The 19,118-nt window shown below is 31.2% G+C and overlaps 1 protein-coding gene across 3 annotated transcripts; it reads right to left on the reverse strand.

The window, feature by feature from the left end:
* Positions 1-4,918: 4,918 nt before the first annotated feature.
* LOC125069232 lies at positions 4,919-10,809 on the reverse strand. 3 transcript variants are annotated; one of them, XM_047678651.1, is made up of 5 exons: positions 10,737-10,809; positions 8,273-8,322; positions 6,816-6,998; positions 6,284-6,414; positions 4,919-5,780 (listed from the first exon to the last, which is right to left on the reverse strand). In XM_047678651.1, the coding sequence occupies exons 1-5, from the start codon at positions 10,759-10,761 to the stop codon at positions 5,402-5,404; spliced, it is 768 nt and encodes a 255-aa protein (XP_047534607.1). In that variant the 5' UTR covers positions 10,762-10,809; the 3' UTR covers positions 4,919-5,401. The 3 variants fall into 3 exon arrangements, with proteins under 3 accessions (XP_047534607.1, XP_047534608.1, XP_047534606.1); XM_047678652.1 differs by lacking the exon at positions 10,737-10,809 and adding an exon at positions 9,235-9,517; XM_047678650.1 differs by lacking the exon at positions 10,737-10,809 and adding an exon at positions 9,087-9,177.
* Between the last annotated feature and the right edge of the window lie 8,309 nt (positions 10,810-19,118).

Here is a 19,118-nt window from a genome sequence, read left to right on the forward strand (position 1 = left end):
AACATACGCGTTTTCTTGACATATAATTATATTAAAATTGAAATCTTTTTTTTATCCCGCAAAATCGCTGTCTGTCAATTGCTGTCATCTGTCATTTTGGTGACGTCACACTGATAAAAACAACAGTTGTGTACGTACGACTGGCATTATTTCAACGTTAACAGCTATAAATATTTCTTGTTTTTTGAGGTAATAATGAATTACAATCACTATCGTTGGAGTGTGCAAATGTAAATGAATGTGTAAATACTAGCATTAACACTCCAGAAAAGTTGTTTATCAAAGTGCCAGATGATATTGAAATGACAGTTTTTACCTATCTGACGTCCCATATCTCACGTGGACACTCACGACAAAGCTGGTTAAAGTCGATCAGCGTGCTATGGAAAGGGCTGTGCTCGGAGTATCTCTGAAGGATCGCATCAGAAATGAGGTGATCCGTCAGAGAACCAAGGTCATCGACATAGCCCACCGGATTAGTAAGCTGAAGTGGCAGTGGGCTGGCCATATTTGTCGTAGAACCGATAACCGTTGGGGAAAACGTGTTCTAGAGTGGAGACTGCGTCTCGGCAAACGTAGTGTAGGACGTCCTCAGGCACGGTGGAGTGACGATTTGCGCAAGACGGCTGGCAGGAGCTGGATGCGAGTTGCCGAAGAAAGACCACAGTGGCGTGCATTTGAAGAGGCCTATGTCCAGCAGTGGACGAATGCGGGCTGATGTGTGTGTGTGTGTGTGACGCCCCATCATGGCGCCTCGTGTTTATATCACGTGATATACGGACTAAAAAATATTTTTTTTCTTTTCTTTTAGACTTTTAATTTCAATATAACAAATTAATAACGCGATTTTATGATTCAAAAACAAAATATTAAACTATAGTTCTATATATATTTTTATTTTTATCTAAAAAAAACCCCTATTATCAATAGAAAAAAGTCGAGTACTCTATGTGATAAATAATTAATTAATAAGTTAATAACGATTATAAATCATTCATCTATATTTTAATCATTATTAAATTCGTCAGCCTTTAGGTCAACTAGACCTACCAAGTCTTCTTATTGAAATTCGATATCCACTACAATTGGCATTCCCAGAAACCGGCGAATAAGGAGGCGAATAAAAGGACTATTTGGAAGTTAAATGAGTGACTTTAGAACTCGAAGCGAATACTCATATAAAATATAATTATCATTATAAATATGTAATAATCTTATAATGCTAGTTCGATGGTAGGTCAGGTAGGTACTTTAGGAAAAAACAATAATAAGCTAAACTCATCAAATGGAGAAATAAAATAAATCTACTTATTGCCTAATATCAAAAAATATGCTAATATATATATACTACTATTTTCATGTTGTTTTTTTGTTTCTATCAGAATAAATCCATTTTTGAAGAGTACTTAATTTACCTCAACCTGTAACAACTCTCGGGAAGTCTGATTTTTTAGAATAATGTGATAGTAATTGAAAGTAAACACAGTCTTGCAGGTTTCCTTACGAGATTTTCCTTCACCACCGAGCACGAGATGAATTATAAAGACAAATTAAGCACATAAAAATTCATTGGCTTGCCTGGGTTTGAACCCGCAATCATCGGCTAAGATACACGCGTTACGTTCTAACCATTGGGCCATCTCGGGGCTCCATTTCTACGGGGTGGTCCATATGTACGCAGTAAGTCAATCGAGTGGCTGGTCCTAGTCCTTAACGCCTTGTAACTTCCAAAACTCTCTACGTCAAAACGTCCAAATTAAAACAAAGAAGTTATGGGGCTAAAATCATATTTTAAGCCTTTAAAACGCTTACAGACAAAATACATCGCTAAAGCTTCAAGTGTAGAGTTAAAAAAAGGATAGAAATGTTACTGACAAGGATGCATGAGAATAACATGAGGGCCATGCGTGAGAATACACTTGCATTCTAAAAACAAAATTTATGGCGATGTATGTAAATAGTTACAGCAAGCGTTCTCGCGTGTAAGCCTCACCAGTGCCAGGGATGTTATTCTTCGAGTGGTGCTTCTATTTATACGGTGACAATTACCAGCCAGAAATATATTTGATAACATCACAGTGAGATTCGCATCACGATACAAAATTATGTTTAAAGGAAAATATACAAAGATACGTTTTCCGAATGGTCGAAAACACATTTCACTTTTAAGGACTAAAACGAGTATTTTTAAATTGCACTGAAATCTTCTTTTTTATGATATCAGTAGGCGGACGAGCAAATGGGCCACCTGATGGTAAGTGGTCACCCCCACCCATAGACAATGGCGCTGTTAGAAATATTAACCATTCCTTACATCACCAATGCGTCACCAACCTTGAGAACTAAGATGTTATGTCACTTGTGCCTGTAGTTACACTGGCTTCAAACCGGAATGAGTGGGTGATACCTACCCAGACGAGCTTGAACAAAGCCCTGCCATCAAGTGACTCAGGCGTCAATGCACGCAATCGTTCCTTTTGTTTATCTGTATTAACTTTAGATCTTTAAACATAATAACGTCATTGGTTTACTGGTTTGGTATGTTATGGCATTAATGACTAGATGAAAAATGAGTAATTTTTTATAACAATTCTTAGTTTTATTGGTTGCACCTTTTTGGCACAGATTATTTAACCGATGTCACGTGCACGACATTACACTTAATAACATTTTAAAATGTTTAACTGACATACAAAGTACACACACACTAAGCCGGTAGGTCTTCCGGGATGAAATTTGCCCATTAATTCCTTATGGAACGTAGGTGAGCATTAAGAAAGGATTATTCAAAATTTATTTCCTAAATTTCAAGGGTTAAATTGGAATGTAAGTTTGTATCAAAACTCACCACTTCTGATATTTAGAAATATGGAAAACAGTTTATTATACAGGCTTATGTTAATAGGTTAAATGAAAACGTAAAACCTTTTTTTGAAAATATCATTAAGGAAGGTGAAATTTGAAATAAATTATGGAAGATCATCATTTTTAGAATTTCAAATTTGGAATTTGCTCTATACGCAAATCTGGTTATGAAAATACTCTAATAGGTAATTACGGTCTTTGTATAATATCTACCTATTAGTATGCGTGAGTGACGTTCGTGTTTGCAAAATATCTTAGTGTGCATGAGACGACTAAGAGTACAAATTAGATGTCATTTTTAGTACAGCATACTAATGAAGCCGATAAATTTAACATAGAGGAGCGCGTCTTTGTGAATAGATCTATGCACGGCTAATAAGTCAGAACTCTCTAGAATTTTTATTTTAGATTCAAATACGATTTTACACAGATCAATTGATATTCTGAGATACAAGCATAATTCTAGTATCGTTTTCGATATAAAAATAATATCCTGCGTGTTTCTATGAAAAAACATATTAATAAATAAGTTTGTCATTCTTAGATTTTCGCGATTATTACACATTGAAATAAAACTAGTTTTTAACGGATTTAATCGCGTATATTAACGCGTGTTCGTGGACTGCCCGTGACCACGAACACTGCAAAGTGCTCGAAACGTCGGGATGTTAAAATAATTAATATACGCGATTAAATCCGTTAAAAACTAGTTTTATTTCAAGTTTGTCATTATTAATCAGTTCCGCGTATCATTCTCATATCCACCCAATTAATTTTTAAACTATATTGAATACTGTAACGATTGCTATGTAGTATCACATAGAATTTAAATATACAATTCGAAACAAATAAAATTAAGTCTTTTGTGGGGTGCGTAATCCAATTTTCAATTTATCTTCACGTCGTGTTTCGATTACGACATTGTTTTTATATAAGAAAATATTATTTATGTGCAAGTATTACATAATGTTAGAATGTCTTTATCCTTTTTTTCTTATTTTATGGACCGTTGAAGTATGAAATAACGTACTTGATAACAAATATGAAGTTCAGTCGAGAGCAACATCGGCGTACTTTTTATCCAGTAAGAATTTTATACATAAATAGAGTGCCATTTTTCAGCTATTATCTGAGTCGTAATTTACATATAGACTTGTTTTAAATATTTTATTATCATTCCATTTTCAAATCTTTAAAAAAAATAACTTACATTTTATGCAATTGAGATAACACTTTTGACATATCCATCCTAAAATATTTACTCCGCCTGGTTTATTTTTAAGGGACCCCTTAAATTATAACATTAACTATTTAAGGGGTCCCTTAAATTGCAATATGACATTATAAAGCAATTATTCCTCTTGTTAAAATATTTTATTTAGTTCTTTTTTTTAAACTTTATTATGTATATATATTTATCATCATTTTCATATCAATTATGGAAATATAATTGAGATGATTCAATAGAAATTAATAGAATAATAATTAATACAATAGATATTCAGATACATTGAGCAAATAGAAGGCCTATCATATTAATTAAAATTTGCTAGGAATTTTATAAGTAAAATAATTAATATAATTATACGAGTTTTTGCCAAATTTAAACTTTCATTTTCATTTATAGATTGTTATAATCGCTTCATTTATGTCGGCTGCAATATATAGCAAATTATTATCTAAGAAAGACGAAAAGTCTACAGACATTTCTATATGTATTATAGGATCGCAATATCAAAACGAATCTTACATAAACAGTACAATTTTGTACATATTTTGACAATTTTTGCCGGTGATCGCTATGAATGCACCATACCAATAATGACCTTCATTACTACGATATAATAAGATATAGCTAAAAAAATATGCAGTTGTAAAATATACAGCTTATAGGTTAATATAAAGTAAAATTTAAAATAACATATACAATGGTTTCCTTGTGAAACCGAAAAATCACACATAAAAGTTTAACCTCTTTAGAAATGTTTGTATAATATAGGTACTTTTTAAAGTAACATACTTTTAAAAAGCCTTTCCCTGAACATCGCCCAGGAACATAATTAATGAATTTTTTACACTTCAATGAGCGCTGTGACAACAATCGAGGATTAATGGAATAACCGCCGTGAGACTGCCTGGGAAAGTCAATGTCGAGACCAAATCAATTACCAGAACCAATTTGCCCCAAGTTACCAAATGCAATTAAATCCGTCGATATCTGACTGTCTCTTGTACCGTTATCAGGTCTTGTGAATTGAAATCAAAATACAGTCAATCAAACTTTCTTCTTTAATAACTGCTCTTAATGCCTATGTCTATTAACAATGCCAACTAAAATAATTCTCATATAAGTAATAATATTATTAACCTAAAACAATCAAAGGTTTATCTTCCATTGATTTAAAAATCTATTATTCTTGTAATATAATTCAATTTTGAAATTGTTTGCTTACAGAAAATAGTCTTGTATTGTTTTAAACGCTTTGTCTGACTGTAATTTTCACTTTACTAGTTGAAGATTTTAATTTACAAGTCATTACAAAGATAATGCCGCAACTTCACAAAATGCAGCTTCATCTCCAATCCGCTCAGAATAAGTTTTTCCATTAAATACGGATTCCGACAGAGGTACTCTCAAGTGAACCGTAAAATTTAGACTTCTACCAATTTTCCGGGAACCTTCGGCTGTCCATATAGCTTGACAAATTTTTGGATACGTGTCGATTGGTTTACGCATTTTTAAATGTGAATATTCTGGACCAAGATCTTCAACGTTAATAGGATGAGCGGTACCATCTTTTATTCTTCTCCCTAAATCTATTGAACATTTGCAAAGTTCTGTACCCAGATTTAGTCTCCTGTGATCACGAAGGGTTGCTAAAAACATTATTTCAAGACTGCAGTCGACTTTGTATCTGGAATTAGTTTAAAGCTTATAAGTATCATATTTACTATGTAAAACTTTATAAAAGTATAATAAGGATATAAAAACCGAGATGACCCAGTGGTTAGAACGCGTGCATCTTAATTGCAGGTGCCCGGATGAATTTTCATGTTTAATTTGGGTTTATAATTCATAACGTTGGCGGAAAGAAAATATCTTAAAGAGTGTTCAATTTCCATGTAGTTATGCCACATATGTATATGTATTCAGTGGTGTGGTGGAATAAGCTCCAAGCCTTCTCCTCAAAAGGTAGTGACACATTTACAGGCTTAATAGTTTACAGATTTAGTGTTATTTAGTAATTGTTATATCTATACAATGTTCATTTAGTATGACGTGCCACGAATTATCGTGTTTGTTTAATATATAAATAAAAAATAAATAATACATTATTATTAATTTTTTTTGTCACTATAATACATTTTAATATATATTAAAATGTATTATAGTGACAAAAAAAAATAATATACTCACTTTTCGAATAAATTGCACCTCCCGTCAACGTCGGCCATAAATTGTATAAGCGAGCGCGATGAAGCCTGTGTACAGCGCTCGTCGGCAAATATTTCAAAGAATGGCTTTTCTGATGCATCCGACGTTTTAACCTGTTAAAAACATGTTTACATTTTGTCGTTTACACGATAAAGTTCCGTTTTGTTTTTAATAAAAAATAAAGTGAAAGCAATTATTTTTATAGCGAACGTTGTACAAATAATTGCAAGTGCATCCGTTACATTTATTAACAATGTCCTTACAATCTGCAGCTTATAATGCAGTTGAAAAAAAAAATCAACAAAAGTGTGTCTACAACCTTAGATTTGAGCAACAAGAGGTGAACGTATTTTTTTGTTAATACATTAAAAGCAATATTGAGAAATTTTTAATTACTAGACATAAAGGCAATTTGCATTAGCTTTTTTATTTGTATTGGTTTTATTGCTCCACTTTAATATTTCGTGCGCTCCAACTGTCTTTTGTTTTATAGTCTGAGAATATTATGAAATACCTGTATTTTGTTAAACGCAACTGCCACTACTTCTCCTGTGTTCTCATTTACGGCGACTAACGAAACGCCGTCCAGTGCTGCGTCTGCGCATAATTCGAGAAGTTCCTCAGCCGCTTTAGGATTCATATTGACTTCTGATCCTATTGATACAGCTTCATCTTGACAGAATGCTTCTTTTATTACCTGTATATATGAAAACCTATTACTAGTATTTGATATTATTTTACAGTGTGGGGATCATATTCCCATAATAATATTCGACCGACGAATTTCTAAGCAAATTTTCGTTCACTTATAAAGTATAAAATTGTTAATTCTTTAAAAATGAATATTGTAGAACATTGTCAACCGATCACTAAATATCAGTTTTCATAGTCTGATGTGATGAAAATCTGACATTACGAGGAGATCAGATTCAGAACTCACGTTTTTAACAGTTTTCTGAGGAATTGAAATGTAATAAAACAAACAGAGACCTTATGGTCTGTAGCTACAGAAGCTACTCTCTCTTCAGACCACTAAGACATCAGAATAATAAACTTATATATGTTTTCAAAAGAGAATTATAAATTGAAAATATTATATTGTAATAACATTAGCAAATAACAACCCAACGACAAAAACCTTAGTACAAGTAAATATATATACATATAATTATATATATACCTCCATATGTATCGTGCTAATTAATTAAGACCTCTAATTAAAATCACCTAATGTAATTCCTTTATAATTTTAGTGAACAAAGATAATTTTAAAGATGTTGCTGCAATATGTTGGTGACTGGTATACACAAATTAAATTAATCTTTACGCACAAAACCTATTTTTATTATACCATAGGTAGGCTGACGAGTACAAAGGCCACATGGTAAGTGTGAACATCGCCCATAGAAAATGGCGCTGCAAGAAACTAATCTTGGAAAATAATATGTTGTGCCTACTTTTGTTACACTGGCTCACTCACACTTCAAATCGGAGCACAAAAATACTGAGTACTATATAATTTGTTCATCAAGAGAAAGTGCTATGTTAAAGTTATTATTATAAGAAAAAAATCATTATTCTGAATTGGAAAACTTATTTGGAAGATTTTTTTAGGTATTTATATATTTTCGTTATTATTTAATTTTCATAAATGGAATTATATAAAATTTAAAAATCAAAAAAGTATTGTTCCTACTTTTTATCATAGTCACTTTCTTTCGTAATATCCTATAATCAGAAGTGTAATTACTATTTTATGTGTGCTATCTAAAAAAAGAATCATCAAAATCGGTTCACCCAGTCGAAAGTCTGAGGTAAAAAAAAAACAAAATGCAGTCGAATTGAGAACCTCCTCCTTATTCGAAGTCAGTTAAAAAGATATCTTTAGTTTATTTTCAGTTTCAGTCCATAAGAATATCCGATCAATGCCGTTGGCCAATCTTTTAAAAAAACAAAATAACAACAACTGACCTTTAATGCGCCGTGAAATGTATCTGGTGTCAGAGATTCTATTCTATATCCTGTAACGAAAATATTTTGTTATATTTGTAATGGAATTATGGTGTAACTTTGGTCAATATTGGAATATACGAAACTATTTATTTTTACAAAAAATATCTAGCTGCCTTGCCAAAATCACATGACAGGGTATCATGCCGTGATTCCAGCAGAGCAGAATAGGCACATTTTAGTATTGATTGAGTTTATTAATACATTTTTTATTAGTACACATAAAAAGGCATATAATTTTAAAACATACAGTGTCATTCAAAACGTTCGAACGTTTCGAACCGTCTTCATACACGTTCGCGTTTTTGCTGATATTTTAGACATAATTTAAAATATTTTTTATTTCTTCTAATGATCTTTTAATTTATTGTAATTCTTAAAGTATGTTCTCATTTTCTGACAGACTGTGTGATAGACATATGCCAAAGAAAATATTCAAAAATTCACACATCTCGGGATCTCACTAGAATACAGTTTGAATTATTAACATCGGCATAGCTGTTTATAGTATAGTCGGCGATATAACTTAATATACACATACATGTTGGTTGCTCGTTTTAAATAGCTACAAAAAAGAGGAAGTCTTGTTATTTTTGGATTTTTTATGTATCTACTAAAATAAAGAAAATAAGTCGCGGTAAGTGCCACCTGATGTTATGTAATCATCACCGTCTAGTAAACATTGACACTGTATGAAATATTAACAACTCCTTACAACGCCAACGCGCCACCAAGATGCATGAGCCTGAGCCTGTTGTTACACTGGCACACTCACCCTTCAAATACAACCGAAACACAACAATACAAAATATTGTTGCTACTAGAATATCGAATATCTGTTCTTGTATCATTTTAAACTATAGTATTTTTTTTTAAACTATACTATAAAAGTATATTTATAAAGAATAGTTTTAAACCATCACTTTTAATTTGTATTCTTTTTTCAATGACAGACTTGCTGCTTAGAATTCATACGACGTATTTTCCGGACAAGCATTTAAAAGAGCACTTTGAAGACGACTCAAAGCCGGACAATACCGTATTGTCTTGTATTGAAAACTGCTCCACTGCGAACTTGTCTTTGTAAACATTTAGATGACAATTGCATTAAGTTTTATTCAAATACCCATCATTAATTTACTCATCTATATGTATTTATGTTGTAGGATAATCGGGTGAATCGGATTATTTCGCAAAGAACAGGATAATTAGAATCTAAAGGCAAGGTTTTTGTAAAGGTCCGATTTATTTTTAGTATACATACATACGCCAAAAATAGAATATACGCCATACGGATAGAAAGCGTGGATCACAACTAAATAAAGTCCAATCATTCAAGGAACATGTACAACAGAATTTAATTTGCAATATAATTCATCTCGTGTTCACTGTAAAATGAAACACGAGCCCAGACGGGCTTGCACAAAGCCCTACCACCAAGTGGTAGGGCTTTGTGCAAGCCCGTCTGGGTAGGTACCACCCACTCATCAGATATTCTACCGCCAAATAACAGTACACTGTATTGTCGTGTTCCGGTTAGAAGGGTGAGTGAGCCAGTGTAATCACAGGCACAAGGACATAACATCTTAGTTCCCAAGGTTGGTGGCGCATAGATGATGTAAGGAATGGTTAATATTTCTTACAGCGCCTTTGTCTATGGGCGGTGGTGCCCACTTACCATCAGGTGGCCCATATGCTCGTCCGCCAAACAATGCCATAAAAAAAAAAACATCGTGAGGAAACCTGCATGTGCCATGTAAAATTCTCTCATCCGGTCTACTAACTGACAGAAGATTCCCATCAATGGGACGGTCAGTTAATCTTAATATGGAACAACCCATAAATCTAGTTGTTATTTAGTGCATAACTCGTGATGATATTCCTAAGCGAATATTTATATAAGACCGTAAGTCATCGGGAATAAAATAAGATGAAATATAAAGTAACATCAATTTTAATATGATCGTATATTATAACACAATTAATTGTATTAATAATATTATACAAACATATAATATACGATTTATGTTTATCTTCGATAATATTGATAAGATTTTTCGTATGAGTAGCAAATAAAAATCATCCATCCATCATAAATAGCATCCTATAAAATCCGGTAATGATATTTCAGTTAAAAAATAGTAAGTATAGTATACACTCAAATAACTAAGCCCTGTCGCAATAAATTTATCAATATAAACCTTTTTTAAAAAGTACTATTACAAGCACACATACACACACTAATTATTTATTTAAAAATGGAACGCTGTTGTAAATTCTTAAATAATCACTTTCAATCATATCTGCATTAGTTAGGTTCACTGAATACAATTTTTAGGTTAATATATAATAATAATATGGATAAACTAAATATCATCAATTTAGTTAGTTTTGAATCTAATCGTAATTAAAAACAATGACTCACCATTGTCTGTTATAAGCCAAATCATTTTACACAAACACGACAGAATATGATAGTACTTGCGCTCGCGTCGCTTGAGACCAACTGATTAGAATTGATTGTGGATGCTAAAGCTGGTTACACACACATACGCAATAAGTATCGCGTATATTTTATCTCACAAGTATTCGTGTATAGTAAAATTGTTTTGGTACGGGTTATATTATATAATGTTGAAAGGCCAAAAAATAAACTGATACATTTGAATTCGGGAATGTATGATTGTAATGCTTAGAAATATGTAATTTCATAGCTCCAAAGTCACATGCTTTCTTGTCGGTTTCGATAGAATTTACAATACAAACCATTGGCTAATATATATGTAGCACACGTAGATATATATTATATGTTTATTTTTATATTTTGTACAGTCGTGTGAAACGTCATTATTCATTCAAGGTGAGCATCGTAGTAACCCAGTAAGTGCCTTTAAGTAAGAACCAATAATTGACGTATGTATAGAATTTCTTTACATTTATTAGCGTGTCAATACCTTGATTTTTCTGACCCCAGAATAAATAACAAAACAATTGTATAAAAGTTACAGCCTGTAAATGTTCCACTGGTGGGATCTGGTTTTCTTTCCTCTTGAGGAGCTGGTATGGATCATATCTAAACATGGACGTTTCTTTATTATGTTATCGTTTGTCGCCGACCATAACAGCCAGACCGAATTATAAACCTAATCAAACACATGAATATTCACTGGTTCTTGCTTGGACTTGAACCTCAATCTTCGTTTAAGATTCACGTAACAGCTACTAGGCCCTCTCGGATCATAAATTTATAATATAAAATTAATTAACCAAATCAGCTTACGAAATGAACACAAGTATGTCTTAGTATGGCTATATGAGATTTGAATAATTTCATATGTACTGTACATACTCGATATGTAATCCGTTTTTTTTTTATTTATATTTTGTACAAGTATATCCTATATATCCGATATAAGTACGAAGGTATTTTTTACATTTAGCCCACTGACACTATACACTAACTTGAAATTACGCGATACGAATTTTACGCCTATTTAACGTTACATTTCAATTTAGTATCATAATATTATGATGACCTCAACGTCATGACAAAAGGGAGCACAGCTGTGAGGACACGGCGGCTGGTCGGGGTCAGTCACATTTACTGATTTATTGCGATTATCCACGAGCCATGATTTTCTTTGGCGGATAAGAAAGCAATATATTTAAAATGTATTTTTATTTATAATATATTATTATTATCGAATCGAACTTGCTCTATTTCCTTTAATTTTGGATATTCGATTTAAAGTAATCTTGTATTACATATTATAGATATTAAAACTGTTTTGATCCAGCCAAAAGCAGCAGCATAATCCTGCAACTCCCAGCTTGAGACTCCCTTTGGGATGTTTTTATTAAGAGGACTACAAGAGCTAAGTGCCCTTGAGAATCGCACGCACACACTTACAAAATCGACAAAAACGGCAAGCCCGTGTACTAAGGGTTAAGCGAGGTAACGAGATTACGCCCAAATATTCTAATAGATGGCGCCAAACCGAGCGACGTAAGATCAATCATAAATCTCATAAAAAATAGATAGGACAACAGAATTATTTTTATTTCTTTCGATGTTAGTTAACAAATGATTATAAAATAAAACTGATTCAATTAAACCTACAATATTTTTGTTTATATTTTGTATACAATAAAATAGACAGTTAGTTTTAACCTTTTTTTTCTATTATTTATATTATTATACCACAATTAGTTCTTATACTAAATATTGAAACATACCAATTTTTAACATTTTATAAAAGTTTAATGATCTATTTATATAATAAAATCGTAAGTGTTCGAAATCTATAGTGTAGTGACCGTGGGGTAACATATAGCGTAGTATTTGTTCGTTTTATTAATATTGGTTCATAAAGAAAAAATATATATTCAATTAAAAAAAAAAAATCTAAATATTTACTAGAAAAAAATGTTGTCAATTCGATTTGGTTGAATCATTGATGAATGAAAGGTTAATCATAATAGGTTTAATCATAAATCTCATAAAAATAGATAGGATATTAGAATTATTTGTATTGCTTTTGACTGTTATTCGAAAATGATTAAAAAATAAAACTGATTTAATTAAACTTAAAATATTTTTATTTATATTTAGTACTACAAAAAAAAACATTTAGTGTTAATTTTTTTATATAATTTCACTTGTATGTATTAATGTTATTACATATGTCCTGGAATCTTGGAATAAATATTACACCCACTTTCAGCTGAAAGTTGGCACACATATTTAATCTCGATGACAATGCAAGATTCATGAATTGCTGCTATATTCAATCCAATATGGCGGACATTACAAAAAAAATTAAATTTATGAATTACGTACAAATGACACTTCTAAATATTCTAGTTCTCTGGTTCACAACAATTACATTTTTTTTGTTACGACTTTACTTTTATTTATTATTATTAAAATTAGTTCATACATAACTTTAATTCTTATTATAAACAATCGATAAAATTAAACTTTTACGCAATATAAATAGCTTCCGTGTTATTGTTTTCGACTTTCTTTATTCTGTAAAAAATAAATATATGTTAGTAATTACATTTTTATTAATTATAAAATTATGTATTTAAAAAATATGTATCTTAATATGTCATAGTAGTTATAATGAAAAAAAAATGCTTCGAGTTCATGGGGATCGAATGTAGTCCCTTGAGATCCCCATGAAAGTCAATTGATGTTTTCCTTCCTTCGACCAAATACTCTATCGTAATTATTAAAAATGGCTCGAAAAATCTGATTATATGCGAACTGATTGCACATTTTTCTAATAGATGTTTTCAATATTCATAATTTATAAAAAAAAAATATGTTTACTAATTAAATACTCTTACCATTTAATATCGTTCATATGTATGTTCGGCGCTTGATTTATATAAACGTTTTTTAGTTTTCCTCACGCGTTTCACTTTATTTCCCATATTTACACAATTAAAATTTATAACAAATAATATAATAAAAAAACAAATGCCTAATTACTACTACACTATTTTAACTTAATATATTTATTTACAAGAAAGAATAAAATTTATTATAAGAAAACATGAAACAATGAATTTACAATTAAAATTACAAAAAAATATCTCGTAACGTAATGAATGATGCGGCGAAAAGATCGACACGTCTATATAGCATCAGGCCTCGGCCGGCATTGTCTGTACACGGCGTTTACGCACACATGCGTACGCATTTTGTTCGAAAATAAGAATATCGGATTTAAAAAAAATCTATTGATTTTACTAAAAAAGTGACACCCAGGTTAAATAGTATATTGCTTGTAGAATAATCTGACAAAAAACCAGAATTATGGAACGTATATAAGTATAGTTATTATTGATTAAAAGATCTTTTTAGAGGTAACTTTGTGATTTTTTTCTATCGTACTAAATTAATTACATCATGTTTTCAAAATAACAAATACTTAGCATGTATCCTGAAGATTATCATATATTTTTTTCATTTGGTTTACTGCATTGGATCATATACTTTTTTGCATTATAAAACTTGCATTTAGCTCATGTAGTCCCCTTAAAGTGGTCATATTTACAGTATGTTTACAACAATATTATATACATTCACAACACTATAAATCTTTTTAAAGAAACGGTAAGACTCATTGTGTAGACACGTGGAGGAAAGGTAAATTAATAATAATTACCTGGTTTTCGACTTCGCGGGGTTAATACATCCTTCCTGGGAATCGGTATTCGTTTCTGTACTAAGATTCCACAGTTATATTTAACCTGGCCTATTTTAAGCTCATGTCAAAAACACATTCATAAATATACTTACATTTATATCACATAATACGAGATTATATTTAAAAAGAAAATAGCGCGGACTTAGTATTTATTAATTTCTAGACACGATATATAAAAATGTTAATGTTCTTAACTGACATACTATGTAGTTAAAGTGGTGGAGAAGAGTAACTACAGACTTGCCGGTTCTTTCCGGTTGAATCTACATTCCGTACTGGTTTTTGCTTTAAATTTATATCAACACTGTCACGTGGCGATCAAAAGTGCTTTTATAAGCCTACTTGAACTAAGAATATTTTGATTTAATTTATAAGATATCAAATGATTTTAGCCAACGAAAACAGACCTCTTTTGTTTTTCGTACTCTTGTCTTCCTACCGTTGCTATGGTTACTATGGTAGCTGTTATCTGTCGAAGTGTGCTCTGTGTGTGATAAGAATTGTGCGACAACATAATTAGCTAATAATTCGTTGTCATTAAATTCGTAATATTGTAATTAAGTATTCTTTTGAATTGATATTACGATTCTGCTGTAACATAATAATAAATTAGATCTTTTTAACCCATTTTATTATACTAGTAATTCTGTGGCGAAATCAATTAATAAATAAATATGAAAGCTCGAGTTTATTTTGCTGGATCTTCTACGGCTTGCGTGTGTTTTTTCGAACCTGCAGTAGTTTTTATCTTTGATGCTATCTACCAATAAGCAAATTCTTTTGTGAATAACTCATTTTTATTTGAAATAACTGCATGGTAGCTAAAAGCTGAAATACCAATGCTGTTACGTAGTCACGTTCATAATGTTACAGTAAAAAAATAATGAAACATTCTTTACTAACAATTTGAAAATAATACACGTAAACAATGTAAAAATAATAAGGAAAAATATTTCTGAAAGTTTTAACAATAACTAACTTTGTAATTTATTACATTGGCAAGATTTTTTTCGAAGAACACATTCTGTTCATTCATTAAATCTTATTATTTGTAAAATGTATTATAATATATAGATACATTTAAATTGTAATACCTTATTCTGTTGAAGGATCATTTTAAATGAGAATAAATAAAAAAAAATATGTTTTTAATTTGAATCGATATTATCTTTTGTACTATTCATCTTAAAATATATGTTCAATTGTACACCTATATAAAATAAGGTATTCTATTAACAGTGAATGTACAAATAAAAAACCTATAAAATTGTATGTATGATGTCCTTTATCTCTGATAGCAATCTCGTACAGAAAACCGCAAGTGTAATGAGATATAATTTAGAGAAAATTGAGTAAAATTATCTACAAATGCTAATCAGTATGAAACCACTGCTGGGCTAAGGCCTTCCTCGCCTCTTAAGGAGATGGTTTGAAACTTATTCATCACTGATCGTCAGACAGTATAGTAAACCAACTCAAACGTATCCAATACTCAGTTAAAATCCATGCGATCTAACCACTGAGCTATCTCGGCTTTATTCAGCAAATTAAATTATTAATTTCGTAGATTATCATAATTCATATGTCGATCGCTATTCCGTTATATTTCATACAAGGTTGTCAATGCCAGGTTTGTACGCAATTCTAGCTGTTTATTTGCTTTCGACTTTTTCCAATTAAATCAAAGACGTAAATTAATCTCATATTACAAATATATCTTTTGCATTATTCCCCCATTGCTATACATATATATGGCCCAGTGGTTAGAACGCGTGCATCTTAACCGATGATTTCGGGTTCAAACCCAGGCAGGCACCACTGAAATTTCATGTGCTTAATTTGTGTTTATAATTCATCTCGTGCTCGGCGGTGAAGGAAAACATCGTGAGGAAACCTGCATGTGTCTAATTTCAACGAAATTCAGCCACATGTGTATTCCGCCAACCCGCATTGGAGCAGCGTGGTGGAATATGCTCCAAACCTTCTCCTCAAAGGAGAGGAGGCCTTTATCCCAGCAGTGGGACATTTACGGGCTATACATATATGTTAAAAATCTATTCTAGTATGTGATCTTTTTTGTAGTAATTTTAAAAGTTGCATTAACTAATCTGTCGATTATTTATATTCTGTCAAAGTAAAACAGAGCTACGTCATCTTAAGCCCTCAAAATCATATGATAAGCTATAAAAGCTATAAAAAATCATAAGTTGTGTTTTTAATTAAATATTTAAATTAATCTATAATCAAATAAATACAAAAATGAGACGAGGTTTTATACTTCCCTGGCGTAATTAAAAAATAGTTCTTACTTGCATGCAAATAATTAATTGCAATAAAATAATTAAAGCACTAGAGCAGGAGAATTGATACGGTTCATAACTTTTTTTTTCATGAGTAAGTGAGATGGAAATATAAGTTTGAAGTTGTCTATTTCTAGCGCCTTAACAGAGAATAGCGAACAACTTCATCATGTAGTTTTCAGGTCACCCTGTGCGCGCGCATCATAAAAATTTACTTTATAAAAGTATAACTTTAAAAATGTTTTCCTTCGTAATTGACTGAGCAACAAACTCATTTATAACGTTGACTATTGTAACCGTATTGTCAAGTCGAACTCTTAATAATGTACTTATTATGGAATGTGACTAGATTCTGGATTTTGATAAATTTATTAATATTTTAATGTTGATCGGGCGATCAGACAAAAAGGCGAATAGACTCAATGCAAATCACTTATTAATACAATTCAGTTTTCATTTTACGTTTTGTTTTTCAATTTTAAGCAATATTCATGCAAACGAGTAAATAACGAGACGATCGGTATTCGATACTATGTAAATTCAATGCATATAAAATTCTTTCATTATTTTTAGAAACAAAACGCTATCCTGGATACCATTTAAAATTCTAATATGATACACGCTGTTACCTTTTGTAATACAACGTATTTTTATAGTTACCTACTTATTTTTTACGAAATTAATTTTAATAATATCGGCCTGATTAAATTTCTACAGCTGGACCGAGACTATACCTTAACAAGTATAACAAAAATTTTCTCAATCCGGACAACTCCAGACTCCTTGGAGTTCCGTGATAGAGACTGAATATCTCTAACTGGATTGAGCTTTTTGAATAGGGAATCTTGGGATCCACAGCATTTTGAGCTAATCAATAAACCAATGAGGCAACTTACGTGTTTAAAATGTCACTATTTATTATTAATAATTATCAAAGCCACTTATTAAATTATGTCTGTGTCCCATCTGCAATTGAAACACTTAGACCTTGGAATAGTGGAAGAACCTTCCTTAAAAGTACAACAAGCACCTCGCGTTATTGCCACCACTGGTGACAGGAGGGCTGATTCATTTTTGCCCAGATTATCGGAATTGCGATTCAACAGGGTAATGCTGCTAGCATTCTTGCCACCATTCCACGCGGTCATGATTTGTACAGTACCTATTTTTAATTTTTATGTGTGTATAATTGGGACATCAATGTTAATAATTCTTAAGTAATTAAAAAAAATTAAAATTACATTGTTACGAAACAGGTACAGTGGTACACTCAAACATCAAAGTTCAAAGTTACTTTATTGATTATAAGAATAATTATAAATAAAGAGATTACGATTTAGTTTAATCGTATCTACGCTGAAACTTGAAATTTATAGTTACGTTATTAATACTAAAAATATTATAGAGCTACGAAAAAGTATTTTCCTTCAGGATTATTTGAGAAGCAAATACTTTTCTTATCTGAAATAATCTCTTTTATTTGTATGACGTCTAAAAATAAAACCCTTATTTTATTCGCAAGTTTATGGCAAGGAAAGGACATGGTTTGGCTGTTGTAAACAATTCACCACAGAATGAATCGTAAATAGGATACTCACAGCAAATCTCTTGGTAATGAGCCTGAGATCCAAGCTTCGGTTTAACGCTCTAAATTGTATTATTGTCAGCTGCTGCCCGCGGTTAAATCGCATTGTCTCTTAATAGTCCCCAAATTCGACTTCATTCCATTAAACGGAGATACTGGCTGCGAAAACCGTTAAAACTTTGGGAAAGTCTGCCATGTGAAATTAAAATATATTAATGTACTTTGTATTTGTTTTTTTTTTTGTTAATATGAATTATTCTTAACATAATATGTGTATAATATTTCTGAAAGAATCGTTAATAGTTAAAGATAACTTGGATAACTTGAGAAATCAATCAAAACAGTCAAGTCTTACCAACTTTGCCTTTAAGCCTAGTTACGGTTCACTACTAACTTCTGATTAATTTATACTACCATACTAAGGTAGATTCATTAAAAATGAAAAAAAAAACATACAAAAAAAAACAAAAATAGTGAGTAATTTAATTAAACTCCTTGCAGTGTATTTTTTAGGACTTGTATTTTACTGTATAGTAATAAAATAATAACATTCTAGATTTTCAAAAGTTGTAAAAGTCGAGGTGATAGCTGAAACAGATTTTCTTAGTGCGATAAAAGTAACATTGTTAAACTTCTCTAGTAAAGAATATAAACTTTGTATGTTACGATACAGGTCGATCGTCTCAATATGATAAGTAATA

Source organism: Vanessa atalanta, chromosome 15 (genome assembly GCF_905147765.1).
Source record: "Vanessa atalanta chromosome 15, ilVanAtal1.2, whole genome shotgun sequence".
In the NCBI taxonomy this organism is placed as follows: Eukaryota; Metazoa; Arthropoda; class Insecta; order Lepidoptera; family Nymphalidae; genus Vanessa; species Vanessa atalanta.

Excerpts from the sequence above, each read along its gene's own strand:
- LOC125069232 (XM_047678650.1), bottom strand. The coding sequence starts at position 9,162 with ATGATACAAGAACAGATATTCGATATTCTAGTAGCAACAATATTTTGT. Across the intron at positions 8,323-9,086 it reads GTTTCGGTTGTATTTGAAGG|GATATAGAATAGAATCTCTG; the intron begins GTGAGTGTGCCA and ends TTTTCGTTACAG. Across the intron at positions 6,415-6,815 it reads TTGCGTTTAACAAAATACAG|GTTAAAACGTCGGATGCATC; the intron begins GTATTTCATAAT and ends TGTTTTTAACAG.